This window comes from Seriola dumerili, unplaced genomic scaffold (genome assembly GCF_002260705.1).
Source record: "Seriola dumerili isolate Sdu_G_001 unplaced genomic scaffold, Sdu_1.0 BDQW01000216.1, whole genome shotgun sequence".
Lineage (NCBI taxonomy): Eukaryota > Metazoa > Chordata > Actinopteri > Carangiformes > Carangidae > Seriola > Seriola dumerili.
In genome coordinates, this window is record NW_019174471.1 from 2,767,161 (window position 1) to 2,785,997 (window position 18,837).

Here is an 18,837-nt window from a genome sequence, read left to right on the forward strand (position 1 = left end):
TTTACATTTTGGCAAATGGGCATTATTAACAGTATGCTGAATTTGCCGTTAGGAGTTCCCATTTGCGATGTAGCCACAGATGTTCGAACAGCTATCACTGATTAATTTTGATACTGAAAAAAACTTTAAATCCTGATGATTCTCAGAGAGGTTCTGGAGTTATAAGGAATGTCTCTTTTCTATAATACTGATGCTGATTTATGGATCTTTATTTACAGTGAACATCAGAAATGGCAACCCCTTAAAGGATTCTAAGCATTTGCATATCGTGTCTGCGTGGTCAGATTTGGCTGGTATGACTCAGAAGGAGTACAAAGTTTGATGCAGTATCTTTGCCTTACATCCCATCCTCCTGTAACCTGCTGCTGAGTCACATCTCATACCTCAGTTTGAAGAACTGGTAACTGGAAATGGCCCCAAAACAGTTTGAATTTTTTCAATTTTTTTTTGCAGTGGAAGTATAGAAACACTGTGACTTTTAGTTAAAGGCCTAAAGTCAGTGGACAGTTTTAAAAAGCTGTTAAAAACTCACTTGTATTGTAAGCACTTTGTTTTTTCACGTTTTGCCTTCTGTGCAGTTTTATTTTTCTAAATAGTTACTTACTGATTTTCTGTTTTAACCTTTTTTAAAAAAAAAATTTTCTTCTATATTTATTGTTTAGCCCCTTATAACTTGTTTCCCTTTTTTGCTTGTATGAGGCGGCTGTATGAACCAAATAAAAAAACATAACAAAGGAAACCTTTCATTTCTTTTCCCCAGAAAGAAACAAATCAAATATGATCACATCCAATGATGAAACTCCTCACCTATCCTGAAGTCTGAGGTGATCTTTGACATCTCCACCATCAAACTGGTTCCGAGGTTCTTGACGTTCTCCAGATCATCCTTCATTGAGTAGGACAGGTCCATCAGGTAGTACAGGTCGATGGGATAATCTTCTGCTCGTTTGAACTTCAAGTCAAATGTCTGGGGCTCACCTACATGAAGTGACCATAATTAAAAACTCTGGAGCGTGATTGAGGTAAATGAATCTAAATATGTCTTCAGAAAGAATGGCACCTTACCGGATCGGAGGGTGAGATTGAGTTTCTGGGGCTGGATCTGAGTAATTTCCTCTGGCTTCAGTTTATCTTGTCCCTTTCTGCGATTTGTCACCATTTTGTTCTTGAGGATCCTCCGTTCCCCATGTGGGTTCTCGATCATCTGCTCATCACAGCCCCTTTTTATCAGAGATTGCAGCTCGTCACAGCGGGTCGACACGGTTTCACCCTGTTTCAGGAAGTTCTAAGAGCAGCAACACAGGGAGAGTTAAAGGGTAAGTCCATCAATTTTATAAGTGAAAATCTGTTTATTTGTCATAAGGAGTAATACACAGTTTTTGAAAGCTGTTATAAAACATCTTTTGTGGCTCTGCAGGAGCTGTGTCAACTCTGAAAAAGTAACTTTGATGATGCCATCAGGATTATCTCAGGGCTTGGAGACTACAAATTTACAACATAAAGCCTGGGTTACAATCTAGAGGCATTGGGCGCAAGACATGGTAGAGAGGGTGCAACAAAAGACACTTTTGTTTAGGACCTAGTGTTTTTGGTGCATAAAAGTAATGATATTTTGGATTCTCCCGCCTTGTTTCTCGCAAGTTCTCAAACTTTATGAAAGGAAAATATAAAATTGCAGGAGTCAAGACAGGACAGGGCTGGACCTGACATATCTAGAGCTGGAGTAAATCTGCCTGCATCATCAATGACAGTCATTTTATCATTTCATAGCTGGTTAGTTCAGAAACAATTTGCCAATTTGTTGATAACATTCTCAGAAAATTAATTGACAACGATTTTTGTTAGTCAATTAATCGCTAAGTCATGTTTGAAGCAAAAATACTACAAATAAGATGTGAAAAGTGTCTAAAATGAAATGTTATACTTTTCAATTTAGGACAAAACATGTTATTTGAAGATGTCCCTGGCCTTTGGGAAACTGTGATGGCTGTTTTTCATTTTTCTCAGATTCTCAACAATTCATCAGTTACTCTACAAAAATACATCAATCAATGATTCTGCAGCTAAACTATATGCTTACTATCGCTCTATTCCTATTGGCATCATCAAACTGTGTATCTCAGCAGTGAATATAGCTGACAGCTTTGATTCACGCACTGGGTCTTTACACCAGCCACATTTGGCTCCGGCCTGGATGCACTCCCCGCAGTATTTGGCGTTGGCATTGATGCACTCGTTCCCCTCTGCATGGAAAACAAAGAGAGAGGAGGAGGCAGAATCAGAGCGAGCAGTGGTACAGCGCCGTCCCTGCAAAGTAAGCAGCCTGTTAAGCCCCACATGTTTACACATCAGTTCATGTGGAACACCGTGTGGCTCAATGGTAATTGGAGACAGAGACAGAATATTCCGTCTTTTCCATTATCCTCTATGCTCCGTGATGCTGAGGTGGTAGCTCCACTGGCCCTGATCAGAGACATCATTAGGCTAAAGTAGCTGGCCTCGCTCTCCAGGGAGGGAGACATCATTATAAACTGTAGATTCGCTATGCAACCTGACATCAGCGAAATGACATCATGCGACAGAATAATGATGTTACAGCAATTTGTAAGGCAATACTGTTTTAACGAAATGGAGACTCTTACCTTTCTGAGCGTTACTATAAGAAAAGACTCCTAACAATGTGGATAGCAAGAGCAGCTTCAGGTCCATCTGAAAACACACACAAAAAGAGATCATTTTAACGTGTTGTGGTCTGAAAAACACAAAAAGAGCCACTGTTGTTTTGAACAGCAATATGTCATTTGTGACTATGTGTCTGTGTCTCTTTGTTAACAATAATATCTGGCACGCTTGGTAGTCTAGCCTGAATGCTTAAATTCATAACTTCCAGGACAAAAGGGTCCAGAAGAGCGAGAGAGTCACAGAGATGAAAGATCGTAAATGGCTTGGTTATAATTGGAGGTAATAAATTATCCAGTGGCAGGGGCTCAGCTATTCTCAGTCAGCTAATTCAATTCAGACCACTTTCACACGCAAGTATGTATGCATGCACACACACAGACACACACACACACAGTAACATCAACTTGCCCCTAGCTTGGACTACAGGCTCCTTTTTCCCACAACCCCTTTTACTGTAAATAGCACTGACTCCCTCGAGTCACCCCCTCTCTTTTTCATGTATATTGATCCCTTGTCTGTGCACAGGCCTTTTGGTCAGCCATATCAATACATCTTGTCCTACTCCTAATGCAAAGCTCATGACTTACTAATGATACGGGGACTGCAGGGCCTTTCTCTGTACTTAACGGCTGATTTGTGACTGTGTACAGCTGGTAGCAGCTCCGTGAGACTGTGCTTAGACATAGTAGTGCTTTGAGCTAAAGCTCGCTAACATGATTACATTGATGATGCTAACATGCTTATGTTTAGCACGTATAATGTTTTCTGTGATCAACCAGCTTGGCTTAACATTTGCTAATTAGCACTAAACAAAAATTATAACTAAAGCGGGTGTGACTGTCATCGTTTCGCAGGTATTTGGTCACAAACCAAATAAATGGACAAACAATTCATCCTAAGGGGAACATGAATGTTTGTACCACATTTTATGGATATCCATTCTATAGTTGCAGACTTAATTTCGGTCTAGACCAAAGTGGCTTCACTTCAAATCACACACTACGGAAAGTCAGAGGATCAACCTCTGGGGACCATGAATAGCACAAAATTTTGTGCCAATTGATTCAGTAGATATTTTGCAAGATAAATTAAAACTGTGACATGCTGGTGCTGTTAAATGAAACCCAAAAACAAGTTAGGAGATCACAAACAGTAGGTTACACCCTTTGGGGATCATGAATGTCACCAGAGGGGAAAATATCAATCTATTTCATTCTATTGAACTGTTTCAGAGATATTTCAGTTGACCGAAGGCCAACCAACCGCCGACACCATGATCCATAGATACTTGCATGGCAAAAAAATGATAATTTCTACATTACTGCTGCTGCCTTAAAATATTTTAAATAAGCAACAGCTGCGAAGGCTCCCACAGAGAGACACGGCACTAATGACCTGATGTTATAAAGGTGCACTGGCCAGCAAGGGAACAGCATGTGAAGAATCTAATTAACATATGGAACGTAAAAGCAGTATCCTGAATGACTGTGAATCAGAAACTCATGGGAGTAATTTCTAATAGAAACTCCACAGTAGCTAATGTCTGCCACACTGGATATTAAAGCACGAGGTTCAAATTAGAACCAGGCAGACGGCGATAAAGTGACAAAACCTTTTTTTTCAGTGTTAACTTTTTTAGCACAGTGGCTGTGGCTATTCGCAGAAGCTGCATTACAAGACCGCGTTCCCTTACACTGTGGTAAAGGAAGCTCTGACGTTCAGTGTATGTGGTGTTGAGTGATGCATTCCTGAGTGCCTGTGTGTGGGGCAGTGTCCGTTTATATAGACACACAGGGGTAGATGGCCTGTCTACAGCCCCCCAGATTAGATCAACTGGCTTCAATCTCTGCTGCTTTACATGGGTGCTGTGTGTGTTAGTGTGCGTATATTGTGTTTAAATACCACATCTAACCTGGCTCTGCCACAGCACCATTGCCAAACTGAAGCAAACAGACTTTCAATAAAGCTGTCACAAAATGTATTTGATCTGTGTGAGACAGGTATGAACATTGTGAGAGTTTGTGATACAGCACAGTAGATGTACTGTATGCAAGTGATTAAAGTGAACACAGAGCTTGAAATGAAGGAATTCAAGTTCACATTCCTCTTATAACAAAACCACACTATTTCCTTTTCATTCCTGCTGGGGTTTCAACTTCAGCTCCATTTTGCAGTTCCAAGGAAACATTCAAATGCAAACTACGTCTATAAAAGTCCAGAGAGGTGTCAAGTTAGAAAAACAGCCATGTTGTCTTTATACCGTGAAGCTTAGCAGCTGCAAAGAGGAATGTTCACAAAAAAAAAAACAAAAAAAAAAACACCATGGTAAAATATAGAGATGAGGACAGAGAGCAGGCCAAGAGAGAGCTGGGATCAGGATGTTAAACTGCCTTCAAGAGCCCCTGAATCTCAGAGTTCACAAGTCGTAAACACAATGTGGTTTTGGTTACCTGTACTATTTTAGACGTAAAAATGATGTCCAACTATTTGTGCCATTATTTATTTTTAACACATAATCTAAACCAGTGGTCTAGCCGATTCATATTTGTCAGTGATTACGCACATCAGAAACTTTATATTTGACAAATGTACCCGTCTGCTCCAGCTTTCTCTGTTTTAAAACAGAGACCAATGGGACAGTTGTTTGGCCTTCAAAAACTGTGATCAAGAGCTGTCACTAACAATTATTTTCATTATCAACTAATCTAATGATTATCATTTTTTTTTATCATAGATTTGATCCTTAATAATCAGTAAACAACTAAAGTATATAACTAAACATAACTGACTTTCTGTACAGCTTTGACTCCTGTCATCTGCAGAAGTCTTCAACTGAAGACTTGAATGTGGCCAAGACCAAGGAGATGGTTGCGGACGACCAGGATTATGTTAAATACCATATCCATTATTGGAGGAGGTGGTGGAGCCCACTTTGACAACAGAGCAGACTCTACTTGTTGAAGAAGCTTAAGTCCCTTAATATGCGCAGCAATATGTTGCAGATCTTTTACTGGTCTGTTGCAGCCAGTGCAGTATATTTGCCCCAATCTGCTGGGGCCGCAGCATCAGAGCCAGTGACACCAACAAACTGAACAAACTGATCAGGAGGGCTGGCTCTGAGCTGTGGACTTCTCTGTAGCCCTTGGAGTTGGTTGTGGAGAGGAGGATGCCGCACAAATACCATGGATGTTTGTGCAGCATCCCCTCCACAGCTTACTGGTCAAACATCACAGCACTTTCAGTAACAGACTTCTTCAGCTCTACTGTGACACAAAATGCTACAGGAAGTCATTCCTGCCAGCTGCCATCACACTGTTCAATGATTCTCCTCTGTGTTGGGGGAGGGGACAGAGTGCTGGACTATTTATCACATTACGTATCACATCTGTTAAATGTCTGATTAATCTGCTCTTTCAAGTTCTGCTCTCGATACATATACACCTGACTTGCACTAATGTACAGTGTATAATATTACCACCATTGTATTGTGTATATACAGCACACAGTATAGCTATGGGTTGATTTTTTTCTATTTTTTCTACTTTCTCTATTTATTTTTTCTACTTTATTTAATATATTATATAGAATTTAGCCCTTAGAAAATTGCAGTGTCTGTTATTTACCTACCTCATTGTTTTTGTGATTTACATGAAGTGGTTGCTGTAACACTGCAACAATAAAGTACTCTTTCTATCCATCTCTCTTTATCTATATAGAATAATAGAAAATTGTGAAAAATGCATATCACACTCTGAAACCTAAAGATATTCTGTTTAAAATGATACAGAACACAGCAAATCAGCTAATCCTCACATGTAGCTGTAACCAGAGAATACTAGGTTATTTTGCTTAATAAATAATCGACTAATTTATTAATACTTGCAGCTCTACTTTGATCAATTTTGGGAGGAAAAAAGTATAGTGAGCCACGTCTTTATATGCTGAAGTGTGTTTATGCCTTGATATGGTATGACAACTAAATCCTGCTGTTTATCAGATCCTTATATTGCAGATGAGGTATAATTGGTACATTTAAGCAGAAAACTGCTGAGAAGATGTACGATGTAGAATAAGACGCATGCAGGCAGACAAAACATGGTTTGCAACCTGCTTTTTATGGTAGATAAATATGTGAGTGACCGTCCAGTGAACTTGGTGCTTCCTTAAAAGGGTATTTATGCCAGTTTTTGAAGGATGACATGACTTCTCAGCTGGACTGTGTAGAAGTCCAGTGAGAAGCTAGTAAATCTGTGATGTATCCTTCTTGGCTGAAACATAATGAGATTTGAATCATTATACAATACAGTTTAATGCACTGGTAAAAAGTGAAACAGAAAGGTACACAAAGGTTTAATACCTAGTAAAAAAAAAAACAATGCCACTGAAACAATTGTCACTCCACTGGGTCCCGGCTCCAAATTAAGTACACTGACTTTTGCAGTGGCATTGGCCATTTTTTTTTTTATTTTTCCAAAGCTGCAAAAAACAGAATTTGCAACAGTCCCCTGACAACAGCCTTAAACTTCCCTCCTCTGTGGGAAAAGCTTCTAGGAACCATCATGCTCAGGAACAATATCCACATTTTGAAGAAGCACGATAATGCCAAGAAACATTATCTTGTATTACTGAGTGAAATAAAGATGAATAATACAGTCAGTTTGATGTATGAGGTTTGAAAAGTGCACGCTCCAATAAGTTCACATTCATAAACAGCTTGAATATTCTGATAAAGATAAATTCCAGCCAGTTTACTGTCAACAGCAAGACAGAGCTGTGCTGGTTATTCTCTTAGCTCCCACGCTCTTCCTGTGTCTGCCAGTCAGACACCAGCATGCATGCACATTTTACTCTTCAAAGCCTGCCCACTTGTCACCCACACCTGAGCTGTGACTAATAGCAGCCCAGTGTTTTATGAGCTCTATCAGTTGGCAGGAGAAGGTGATGCATGGCAGACACTGTGGTGCGTGACTAAAACGGGCCGAGCCTCTCAGGCATTCCTGAGGGACTGAACACTGCCTGACCAGGATAGTAACCTGCAACACTGTTACTGCACTTTGCGGAAATGTGGGTCAGGACACCCATGATGCAGAGATTCTGTAATTATAACACCCTGATTCCCAAAACCCCCTTTCTCCAATTTGTTGCTATTAATTCAGTATTTAACTACAGCTGAAACAATTATCTAATTGTTTGGTCAATCAAATAAAAACAAAAAAAAGACATTTCATTACTGTTTAAAAGGTCCCATATTGTAGAAAGTGAGATGAGTCCACGTCTTTTTTGATTAAAAGCAGGTACTATATAAATACTATGAAAGTAAGTGCACCATCCACAGATAACATCCACACAGCCTGTATTCAAAAACTGTCTTAAAACTTACTGTCAGGACTTCTGTAACCTTGTGATTTCACAACAAAACACTCACCCTCACCTATGCCTGCACCCAGCCTCCAGCCCGCCAGGATTTGGTTTCTCCAAGTGTTCAACTGAAATCTGCTATATTTTTATTCAGTCTCTCAGAAAACAGTGAGCCAATCAGAAGAAAGGCTCAGAGCCTCCTCTCTTCTGATTGGCTCATCGACCTGTTGTTACTAGAGCTCCAGAGAGAAGAATGGGAGAGGAGATGTAAAACTACACTGAGATGGTTTTTGGCTCTTAAAACCACAAATATATCTTCTTATGGATCAACTCTTCAAATAAAACACAGGAGAAGAAGAAAATTTAAGTCATTTATCAAGCAAAAATTGATGGCAGATGTAAGAATTTTTGGATCATCTCAGAGTCTTCTTACAGCCTCTCTCTTGTAGATGCGATCGTTAAATTCACAATGAGATGGACAGAGGCAGCTAACCACCCAGAGTCAGCAGACATGACAGTGTGCAACAATTCACGTTACAGTTTTAGGTGACTGAAGACATTATAATAATCTATAGAAATATCATCTATGTTACTTTTTGAATAAAAGCACCCTTATGTGCACATTGTAATTAGTTGATTTGAACATAATTGCATTCATTCGATATATCATTCAGCACTGATTCCAGTGTCCACTCAAGGAGCCTCCAGAGGGTCCTGGACCCCCACGTGAAAACTTCTGGTGCAGCTTAATTGAGCCACACAAACCTTAGCCGTGAATGAGTGGTTTTACTTTCCTTAAAATCGAGCTGGATTTGCAAGTGCTTGGAAGTATTTACTTAAGCAAGCACCGCCATGAATAATGACCAGCAGACTCAGGGAGGCAGCGGGGGGAAACAGTAAAGCATGCACTGCAGCAGCAGCCCCAGCAGAGAACTGGTAGTGGATCAGAGTCACAGCGCTCTTTGTGGAAGAAGGCCTGGGCTTCCCTCACTCAGAATGGCTGTTCTTCTCTGGTCGCGAAAAAAAGGAATGGAAAAGAAGGAAAAACAGGAAAGGGCGGTGCAGAAGTCGAAGGCAAAGGAGTTGCCTCAACTCCAGAGGAAGGATCTTACAGAATTTCCTTGTTTCTGCTGAGTTAGCCCCTTTAGTCTCTCCTAATCCTCCCTCCTCCATTTGTACAGTATTCATCTGGTTGTTAAAGTCTTTTAAATGTCAACAGAATATTTACGAGTTAATTTGATGAAGGCAACCAAGTGAGAATGAACAGGTTTGCATAGCTACCGTATGTAAGACTTTACAGACTTTGTTAGTCTTGAGGGTAATTAATATTTCTTTCTCAGATGGATTCAGTCACTCCAGTGTTGTCTGTGGCATCCTCCACTTCCACCCCCCCCCCCCATACCAACCGCACACAATCCCTCGGTTCCCTCCCGCCACAGTGAGCCGAGCCAAACCAGCGGCCCCTTGACTTCACATTCCCCTCAAACAGCGCGGAGCGGAGAACACGTCTGAGCTCTGAGACGTACAAGCCGCCCGACAGAATAGGAGGAGAATACCAAACAGTGTCCGTCTGTGTCTCTGTCCACCCCCACCCCCCACCTCCCACCTTCCACCACCATCCGGAGGACCCTCTCATTGGAGACAAAAGCAATGAATCAGACTGCCCTCTGAGACCACGACAGAGGGTCTGATCTTTAAAGTGTTCCCACTCACTGCCCCCCCTTCGCCAAAAGAGCCACTGTGCGATAAATAATGTTAATGAGATGAGATGGTGATGTCTTTAATCTTCTGGTATTTTGCTTCTAGGACATTGATATGGGCAGAGAATGCAATGTGGTTACCAAAGTGATCTTCCACAGGAGAAAAAAATGGGAAAAATACTCCAGATGACAGGGATGAAGGTCCAAATCACTAGAAATGTCATCACAGTTTCCACATTACATGAGCATTCCAGTAGTCAAGCTATTCCTCAATAGATGAAGCTTCGTCAGATGCAGTGAAAATAACTGTGTTGAACACTGAGAGATGGAGTGGAACCGCGAGAGCTTGCAAAAGCATTGCCACAGAGTTTCCATCACGTCTGATACAGGCTGCCATTCTTTATTTTTAGAAATACACACATAAGTGTTAATGACATCAGCTTCTTGTTTCACATCCTGAGAAATGGTTCAAACTTCTCTGTGCACCTTAAACATAATCTTCAAAATGTCTACCAATTTTAGGACTCAAGTAATATCCTCAAAGTAGTTTCAACTAGTTCCTAGTTCCTAACTGCCTGTCAGATCGTTCCATCCTGTCAGAACCCTCCTTGAAGTCACACACTGAATGAGGAATTGAGTGAGATATGTGTAACTATATAATATGTAACTTTGCTGCAAACACTTTGTTAATGGCAATTATGAGAGACACGTTAGACATAGTGTAACAGAAGCACAGGTAAATGAGTCATAAAGGCAGCAAACTGAATTACAGTAATTACAGTAATATCCATCCAAAGCTTGCCAACATTATCCCCCATAAGACTTTTCTGTGTTTGTCATGCATTTCTGTAGACTTGCAGAAACAAATGGCACACATAGACAAGTCTGCGCCAAGGTCCATCACGCCATAAAGTGGCACAGCATTCTCACAAAGTGTTTTTGTGAAACATTTGGTAGATGTGGTGACTAGTTGCAGAGCTAGTAGATACACAACTGTAGCAGATAAGCTAACTGCTAAAATCACTCAAAATAGCTCTCTGCGCTAGCTTAGTTAATAAATTGCCCTAACAACTTGGTTAGCTCAGTCGCTAAGAGAACAATACATGCTTGCAGATGGATTTGTACCATTGACTCCTGTCTTATGAGCATCTTTAAACTAGTCTCATTTGAGGAGTGAATCCACTGATTGTGGTGATTCCAATGAAATAGATTATTTTCTCTGTCTGTTTTAAATGCTGGTGTGACCCGGCCACAAGGCTGCAGCAGTATAACCCCTGAGTGTACTGAATTCTGCAACAGTGTCTTTTATTGTGTGCATTACACTTTGCATTTGTAAGAAGAGGAATGTGTTATTTTGTCATGCCAAAGTTACATAGAAAAAAATATGATAACATATAATTGTGTCAGAAAGCTTGTTGACCTGTAGACGTATTGGTACAAGTGGTCTACGTGTTTTTCCATTCAGGTAACACAGTATGTAAATTGAATGCCACTTGTCTTTGTTAATCAGGTATTTTACAGCAGTTGCAGAAATGGTTTGGTGGAGCCAAAGTGAGACACTCTGTCACAGTTAAATTGAATAATAGGGGTAGTAGCTGCAGCCTAAATTCCAGTTTTAGCCTTGTTTCAACAGGCTGCTGATTTTGAAAACTCTGCTCTGCTTTTTACACAAAACACTTAGCCACACATGTTGGTTTGAAGTCTGCCAACATTCCCCTTGTGTGACAGAGGCTAAAGATACGCTTCTGGGAGGGATATTGCCTTGGAAGGACTTTCTAACTTTTCCACTCCAATCAATAACACTTAAGCAGTTCTGGTTTCTTTTCTGCACCCAAAATATATTTGTATTGAATAGTGTTCAGGTCTCATCACATCATGTCCTCCCAGTCCAGTCCAGTACAAACAATTAAGGCAAAACCACAACCTTTGGGGGGGACAGCCATGTCTATATCATTAATCATGGCTCCATCTCTGTGTTGAAAATAGCTGTGCAGTGCTAACAAGTTATTTCTGACTTGTCTTCCCCACCTGGCCTCTGCAATCATTAAATAGGTGGACTAAATCACAAGAGACACAAATCTGCCTCAACCACATGGACTCATACAGCTAAGAATTCACATCTCATACAACTAACTAAGTGTGAATAATATAATTAGTTAAATTTCCCTGCAATGTGTCATTGTTTACAGGAAAATGTGTTTCATAATTAAGTAGCTCCAATGCTGTTGTACTGTTGCATTTTTGAGGTCAAAGACAGAAACCTGACAGGAACAAGCTTTGCTCAGGCATCTGTGAAATCAGACATTTTTAGGGGGCCATCTGTTTTACCGTTTATGGTGTTCTTCTAAAAGCAGATCTAGAGAATGGCAGAGCATCCGGTTCCCACCACCAACCACTAGGCTAAAACGCAGGCTAGTTTTGAGGCTGTTGTGGGGTTGCCTGGCTGTGACAGTGTGAGCCCAGGGCTCAGCCTGTAGAGCTGGGATCTGCTGTACAATAAGCCTCCCCAAACTCCCTGTCTTTGCTGAATCGGCCCTTCCTTTGCTGAAACACAGGAAGCTCAACTGAATCAGACAGGAAGCCTGTATCATGGTTCTTGGAAACGAGCCACATCTCCCTCTTGATGCCATAAAGATGACATACTTGGCAATCAACTGAGAAAAGAAGAAAATGCAGAGAGAACAGAGAGAGGGGAGCAGACTGCCTTGTTACAGAGAGTTGAAAATGTTGCGAGCTGCCAAAACGGCAGCATATTGTCTTTGTGAATCAAGCGTGTCTGATTTCTAAACCTAAACCAGGCCATCACCGTAATCTAAGTTCTGGGAACAGCCAAACAAGGCACGAAACTACTTCATACAATGCTAACAACACAGCCAAAGGACCTCACCGCAAATTAATGAACGCTGTCACAGATATTAATTCTCTGGGACCACTACAACAATCAGAGCAGCATCTGTGCTGCAGTGACCGTGAGCGGGATCATTTAGATATATGACAGCACACCGACATCTCAGACAAATATTTACAGCTGTGAAGTGATTATTGAATTTCTCCATACCTAATGGTCCCAACAGTCTGTCTGCTGGAGAAGAGCTGTTGCTACCGGAAAACAAACTGTATCTGCTTAAAAACATATCTGTCAAGTCAGTGGTTCAGCTGTTGAATTCTGTTGAGTCTTTAGCCATGCTGGCAGCTCTTTGAGGCTGTACTTATGCAGTGCTTCATGCAAAATGCTAACATGCTCACAACTACAATGCTAACAGATTTATGCTTAGCGGGTATAATTAGAGACAGTTGAGAAGGGAGGCACCGCAGTTATCATCATTTACTGTATCTGCATCATGTGGGTTTCGCCACCTCCCCGCCCCTTTAGGAGACCAGCAGCAGGTCTGAGTCTGTTCACTCCAGGGGGGGGAGTGAACGTGATCACAGATTATGATCAATTCTTTTGCCCGATAGTCACCGAAATAAATATTGGATTCATTTTTCTCAAGCCACAGATGTTCCTAACATTCTGATACTAAAAGGGGAAAATTAACTTACTTGAGACCTGTCTCTATCTCAGCAACACACCTTCACGAGAGATATGATCTACTGGGTTTATCAGATAAAAATGAGCAGCAAAATCAGGTGAAATTTTGTACTGTATAAAGCCAGTGTTGTATTGTTGTGTATGTTATTGTTGTATTGTTTTGACACAGACAACAAATTCATCAGTTAGTGTTTGTTTGCACAAGATTTGTGCAGCAAGTAGACAGGAAGTGTAAATCATTTCATACCATTAGTGATACTTGTAATGCGTCATCTTTGTTATAAAGTATCTTGAGTATAATTGCTTTGTTTACCTTTAGCATGCTAACATTTACTAATTGGCACCACACACAAAGTACTGCTAAGGTCACAGACCAAAGTATTTGACCTGATGGTGGCACTAGATGAAAAGCTACAGGATCATCAAGCTATTACAGTGCTTCCTGAGGAGAAAAGGAATGATTTCATGGCAATCCATCCAATAGTTGTTGAGACATTTCACTCATAACTACAAATGTCATGCTCAAAGGGGAATTCAGGACGAACCAACTGCACAATGACACATGAGAACAGCAGCACAGAGAGCAAACTGCAGTATGAAAGCTGTCCAACAGAAACTAAACGTCATAAAGACTATATGGAAACTACCACATTAAACCCCAGGCAGTTCTGTTTTCGCTACGCAGACAGATGTCAAAGTAGGGTCTTAATCGGATTTGAACCTTGCAGCAGGCCAGCTGTGGACACCTCTGCTTGTTTCTGCTGAGGCCCTAACGTTTGAAAACGGGCACATTAATGACACTCAGATGTCTTTCATTAGGCCCCAGAATTGACACTTGAACTAGAGGGCCTCATTTCCGCTACCATGGGAGAGTGAAAACTCTGCAGAGCTAAACAGTGAGCTCTCTATGGTTGCATGCATTTCCTCTTGGGAACACTACAGGAATATCTGTCATGTTTGATTCTCTTTCTTCGGAGCCACTGACTGAACACCATGTTCTGAAACTGTGTTTGAGCTCTGCTGTGCTGCTTAATCTGAACAATAGACTCTGAGTAAAAGGCTTGTACTTTAGAGAACCATCCCTGCTATACAGCTTTAAAGCTTGATGTCCTTGAAGTGTACAGCTGGTGTTGAATATAAATGAATGAATTAGAAATCAAGCTAGTGATCTGCCTCAATATATGGTGAAGTTCCACAAGCAGCAGTTGGTGTGAGTTCTTATCATTAAGGGAAGGAAAACACTACTTCCACTGCAGTGTCACTCGGTACCTTACTTTGATTACTCGACTGTCAGCCCCTAAAAAGTGCCTTTAAACACCTCCAAATCCTCCACAACACACTTTGCATCTTTTGTAATATGCAAATGTAGAAATAGAAAACAAGACACAGTAGTTTAACAAGCAGGCAGCTGCACAGTTTGCAGGAATTTTACTGATCGTCCGGCAGCGAGCTCAACCTCAATGATTGCACACAGTTCTGCAGAAATCCTAACCTCAGAAACACAGTTATACACCCTCCAACTGAAAAACACAGATGACCTCTGAATGTTCAAGTACCTGTGGCTAACATTTTCCACAACAGCTAACCAATATTCAAAAAAATTTAAATAAGACAACTTTGGAATCAACCACATCCTGGATCAGTCTGATATCAGCCCTCCAACAAACTCTCAGTGACGTAGCCAACAAGTCGACCCCCAAATGTCAAAGTGAAGGAGCTTTACAGGGATTAGTAACTACTGTAATCACACTACACTAATCATTACAGAAAAAAAGTAATCACATTAGTTTAACATGTTGCTACCCAACACTGTTCCCTTGCATATCAGAAAGTTATGCTTTTTTTAATTTCACTGTCTGTTATATTTTAAAATGTATAGATTGTTGGGGCAGCTACGTAATGTAAAAGGGTTCACACAGTCAATTTTACTATATAATACTCTACAATTTCTGGCAAGCATTATTGCAATGACTACATCAGATAAGCACATCATATGCATATCTGCAAATATAGTAATTTCCCAACATTAATGAGTAACGGCGCCTCCATGTTAAGAAATTACAGTCCTGCAGTGTGTTTCTGTTTCTGAACTATTGAGCCTGCTGGTGACTCACCTAACACCCCTGAGACGTCAGCGTCCAACAGACCACATTCACAAAGGCAGAGAACAGAATTTGCATTGTACTGGTTCTATGTGTTCACACACACACATATATATATATATATATATATATATGACACTGAAGTCAGGCACATGGCGAGTGCTTGATTCTCAGTAAATGATCAAAGGTGTGACAACAAGACCAGTTTTATAAACTTTGTTATGAACTTTTATCGCCTACACAGACTTCTAGATATGCTAGACTGTGCGTTTAGATAAAATAGATATAATATAGTACCATTTATTTATTAAAACACAGAATTCAGAAAAAAAATCATGACGATTCATCTAATAAAGGCAAAAATAAAAGAAGCATTAATAAATCAGTATTAAATACGAAGAAAATTTTGAGGTTTGATACTGGGCCCTGATTTTTTGATTGAGTATAATGACTATTTCTTTGGTTACAGCTCTGTTATTGTAAGTGTTGGTGAAAGACAAGCCAGTGTTCATGTTGGTAAATAAAGCCACATTTCTAAACACAAACCATGGATGAAAGGAACATAAACATTTCTTTCCCGACTCACAGGCCTTCGCAGTTAAACCCTCGCACTGTCACAAGAATAAACGCATTGTGACGGAACTCGCAGCCCACAAAAGTCTGCTACTATTTACTACCAACATAACATGTTTAGCCTTGTTTTCTCAGCAGACCTTGGCAAGCAGAGGTCAGCTTTAACCACGCCAATCTTCTCCGGTGTTTTCGGAAGCTGTTTTTAGAAGCAGGAGGCCCTCTCTCAAAAGTTTATTTGAGCTAAACATGGAGAGAAAGAATGCATCAGGGAAAAGCAAAGGCAAAAGTTTTAGCTAAAAGCAGCTCTAGAGGTCACAAACCCAAACCAAGAGTACGGCCCACCCCGCAATCTAGCTGCAAAAATAGACAGATCTGTGCCAAAAATGATATTCAGAAGTATGGAACAGAACAAAAGCAGGAAAGGAAGTTATTGTGTTGCACAGAAAATTGTTGAGTCTTGTTATAATCTAACAGACTCTTAATCACCATATGGTTTAAGAAACCTTCAGAATGTAGGAAAGACTGCTGAGGTTTGTGCTTGTTGGTCAAGCATGTGATTTACTGCATAACATCATAGATAACTGCTCTTCTGGGATCATCGGTTGTAGACCAGCTCTCAAACTTGCAGGATAAGGATGTGTGTGTGTGTGTGTGTGTGTGTGTGCGTGTGTGAGCAGTGGAGGCAAATAACTGTAACAGGCGATTATTTGTACCACTTTACGCCTCTGAGCCTGAGATCCCCCCTTCGGCACCAAGCATGTGTCGCAGAGGGTAATCATACACATTCATCACTTCTGTACCATACGAACACAGCAGCAGCACACACACACACACACACACACACACACACACAGATTGCACATACATCACTTCCGCCTCAAGGGGACAAGTTCACACATAAGGTGTATGTCACTCACGAAAAGGACACAAACAAACACACACACACACACACACACACACACTAACGTCACATGTGCGGAAGACAGGCCTGGGTGTGGCCTCGCGCGTGCAGTAAGTGGCCTCGTAAATCAGGTGGGAGCCCTGGCCCCGGTAGCAGCAGCTGTTCCCTGGGGGTCTGGGGTCACATCCATTCAGCTGGTGGCTACTGGCTCCAGCTACTGCCTTTCAACCCCCCCCCCCCACCCCTCCCCACTGTCCTACATTTACCCTCCTCCTCAATTAGCCTTCCTCCCCCTCCCCTCCATGCTGTCTGTCCTCCACCCCTTCCTGCCTCCATTTCCCTGATTAAACTGATGCCTGGGCTCTCCGGCTACAGTGTGGAGTCAGCTCGGTCGGCTGTATTTATTAGGCCTTTATCCTCCTGCTCTCTTTCAGATGAAATGAGGGGGGGGGGCGTCATTGCTTGATCCAATCAATGGATCCTGTGCAGCCTGTCAGTCATGCACTGCATGAGCAATAACAAGCAGCAGACTCTTTATGTTTCGCCACATAGCCTCTGAATGTATCCTTATGTCTTTGTTGTACATCCTCAAACTGAAGTCCTACTCAACTAGCTTCACTGACCCACGCTCTCAGCACTTGAAAACTCCTCTCACCTCTCTCCCTCTGGGCCACCATCATCTGATGTGAAGTGACCCCTGAGTAATTTAAATAGACCATGTGAGATCACTTGTTGAAGCCCTGTCATATGACAATCCACATTAAAGAGGAGGGTTGCAACAACAGCTTCTTGCATGTTCCATGATGGATAAATAATACCACAGTATCCACAATGCAGATTAGTTTAATAATGATGCTCTAATACAACCTCCACCCTCATTACCATCACTTTTTAAAAGAGCAATAAGCCCTATATTTCCACAAGTACTTCCCAGCAATTAAAAATCACCGATTTGAAAGGAAAACCCTCCTATACTTGAATGCTGTATATCATTATTGTAATGACACTATATATAAAGCATGTAAAACTACTATATGGTCACATTTCTGAGTACAATAGGCAGCCATTAGTCCATACAGGAGAATTAAAATAGACAGGAAATTCCTTTAAGTACCTTAACACCATCATGGATTTAAATATTAAGTATTGCAAACATACTAGAATTCACGACAAAATTATCACAACAGCAAAAGATTAAAAATATAAAATAAAAAAAGAGAAGCTGTATTAGCCTGTTTACCTTGGCGCCGTGCTGGGCTGTTACATTCAGAAGGAGCTAGCTCTCCGTGTCCAGCTCCCAGTGATGACCCGCTACGCTGCAGCAACTATCTGCCCTGTTGGCACCGGGGGCCACTTTCTCCTCCGAAAAAGTCACGGTAGATTTCCCCAGCTACTCATTCCCCTCAGTCTACCTCCACAGAGAGAATGTTTATACAGTTTACACTGAAAACCAAATGCGGGAACAGCTCGACAGCTTGAACTGACACAAAGTCTAAGCAGCGGCAGTGAGGACCTCTTTTCCTCGATCTAAATCGGGAAAAACGGAGGGACAGACCAGCAGTGCTCTGCTCCTGCTGCCTGAACTATACAACCGTTAGCTTACACAGTGTACTGTAGAGCATTTCCGGTAAGAACCTCCAAAATAAAAACCCGGACTCGCATGCAAATCTAATGAGTGATTTAAAAAAAAAAAAAAAAAAAAAAAAAAATTAACTAAAACCATTCAAGCACGTTCATGATTATAGACTTGACTTTAAAATATTCTGTAATATAATTACTTTGGGTTTACATATAGCTACCATATTTTTAGATTTAGTTTTAGATTATTTATTTATTTACTGCAATAGGAATGATGCAATTTAACATAGTTCTAATACAAAAGAGGAAACAGATGTGTTGCACAGAGAATTTATAGCTATTGCTAATTTTCAACTCTTGTCCCTAGTTGGGCTTTTACATGTACAGTGTAATTAAAACAGTTCATTTTCA

General features: G+C 40.9%; 1 protein-coding gene across 2 annotated transcripts in view; it reads right to left on the reverse strand.

Moving 5' to 3' along the window:
• itgb1 (integrin subunit beta 1) overlaps positions 1 to 18,418 on the reverse strand; it is a 29,406-nt gene extending 10,988 nt beyond the window's left edge. Inside the window, exons 1-5 of one of the 2 annotated variants that reach the window (XM_022754030.1) lie at positions 18,089 to 18,418; positions 2,643 to 2,709; positions 2,158 to 2,243; positions 1,066 to 1,285; positions 808 to 978 (exon numbers count right to left, since the gene is read on the reverse strand). In XM_022754030.1, the coding sequence (XP_022609751.1) occupies positions 808 to 978; positions 1,066 to 1,285; positions 2,158 to 2,243; positions 2,643 to 2,709 (544 nt within the window). In that variant the 5' untranslated portion in view covers positions 18,089 to 18,418. The remainder of the gene's footprint in view (positions 1 to 807; positions 979 to 1,065; positions 1,286 to 2,157; positions 2,244 to 2,642; positions 2,710 to 18,088) is intronic. The other variant, XM_022754031.1, reaches the window with a different exon arrangement.
• Positions 18,419 to 18,837: the final 419 nt, after the last annotated feature.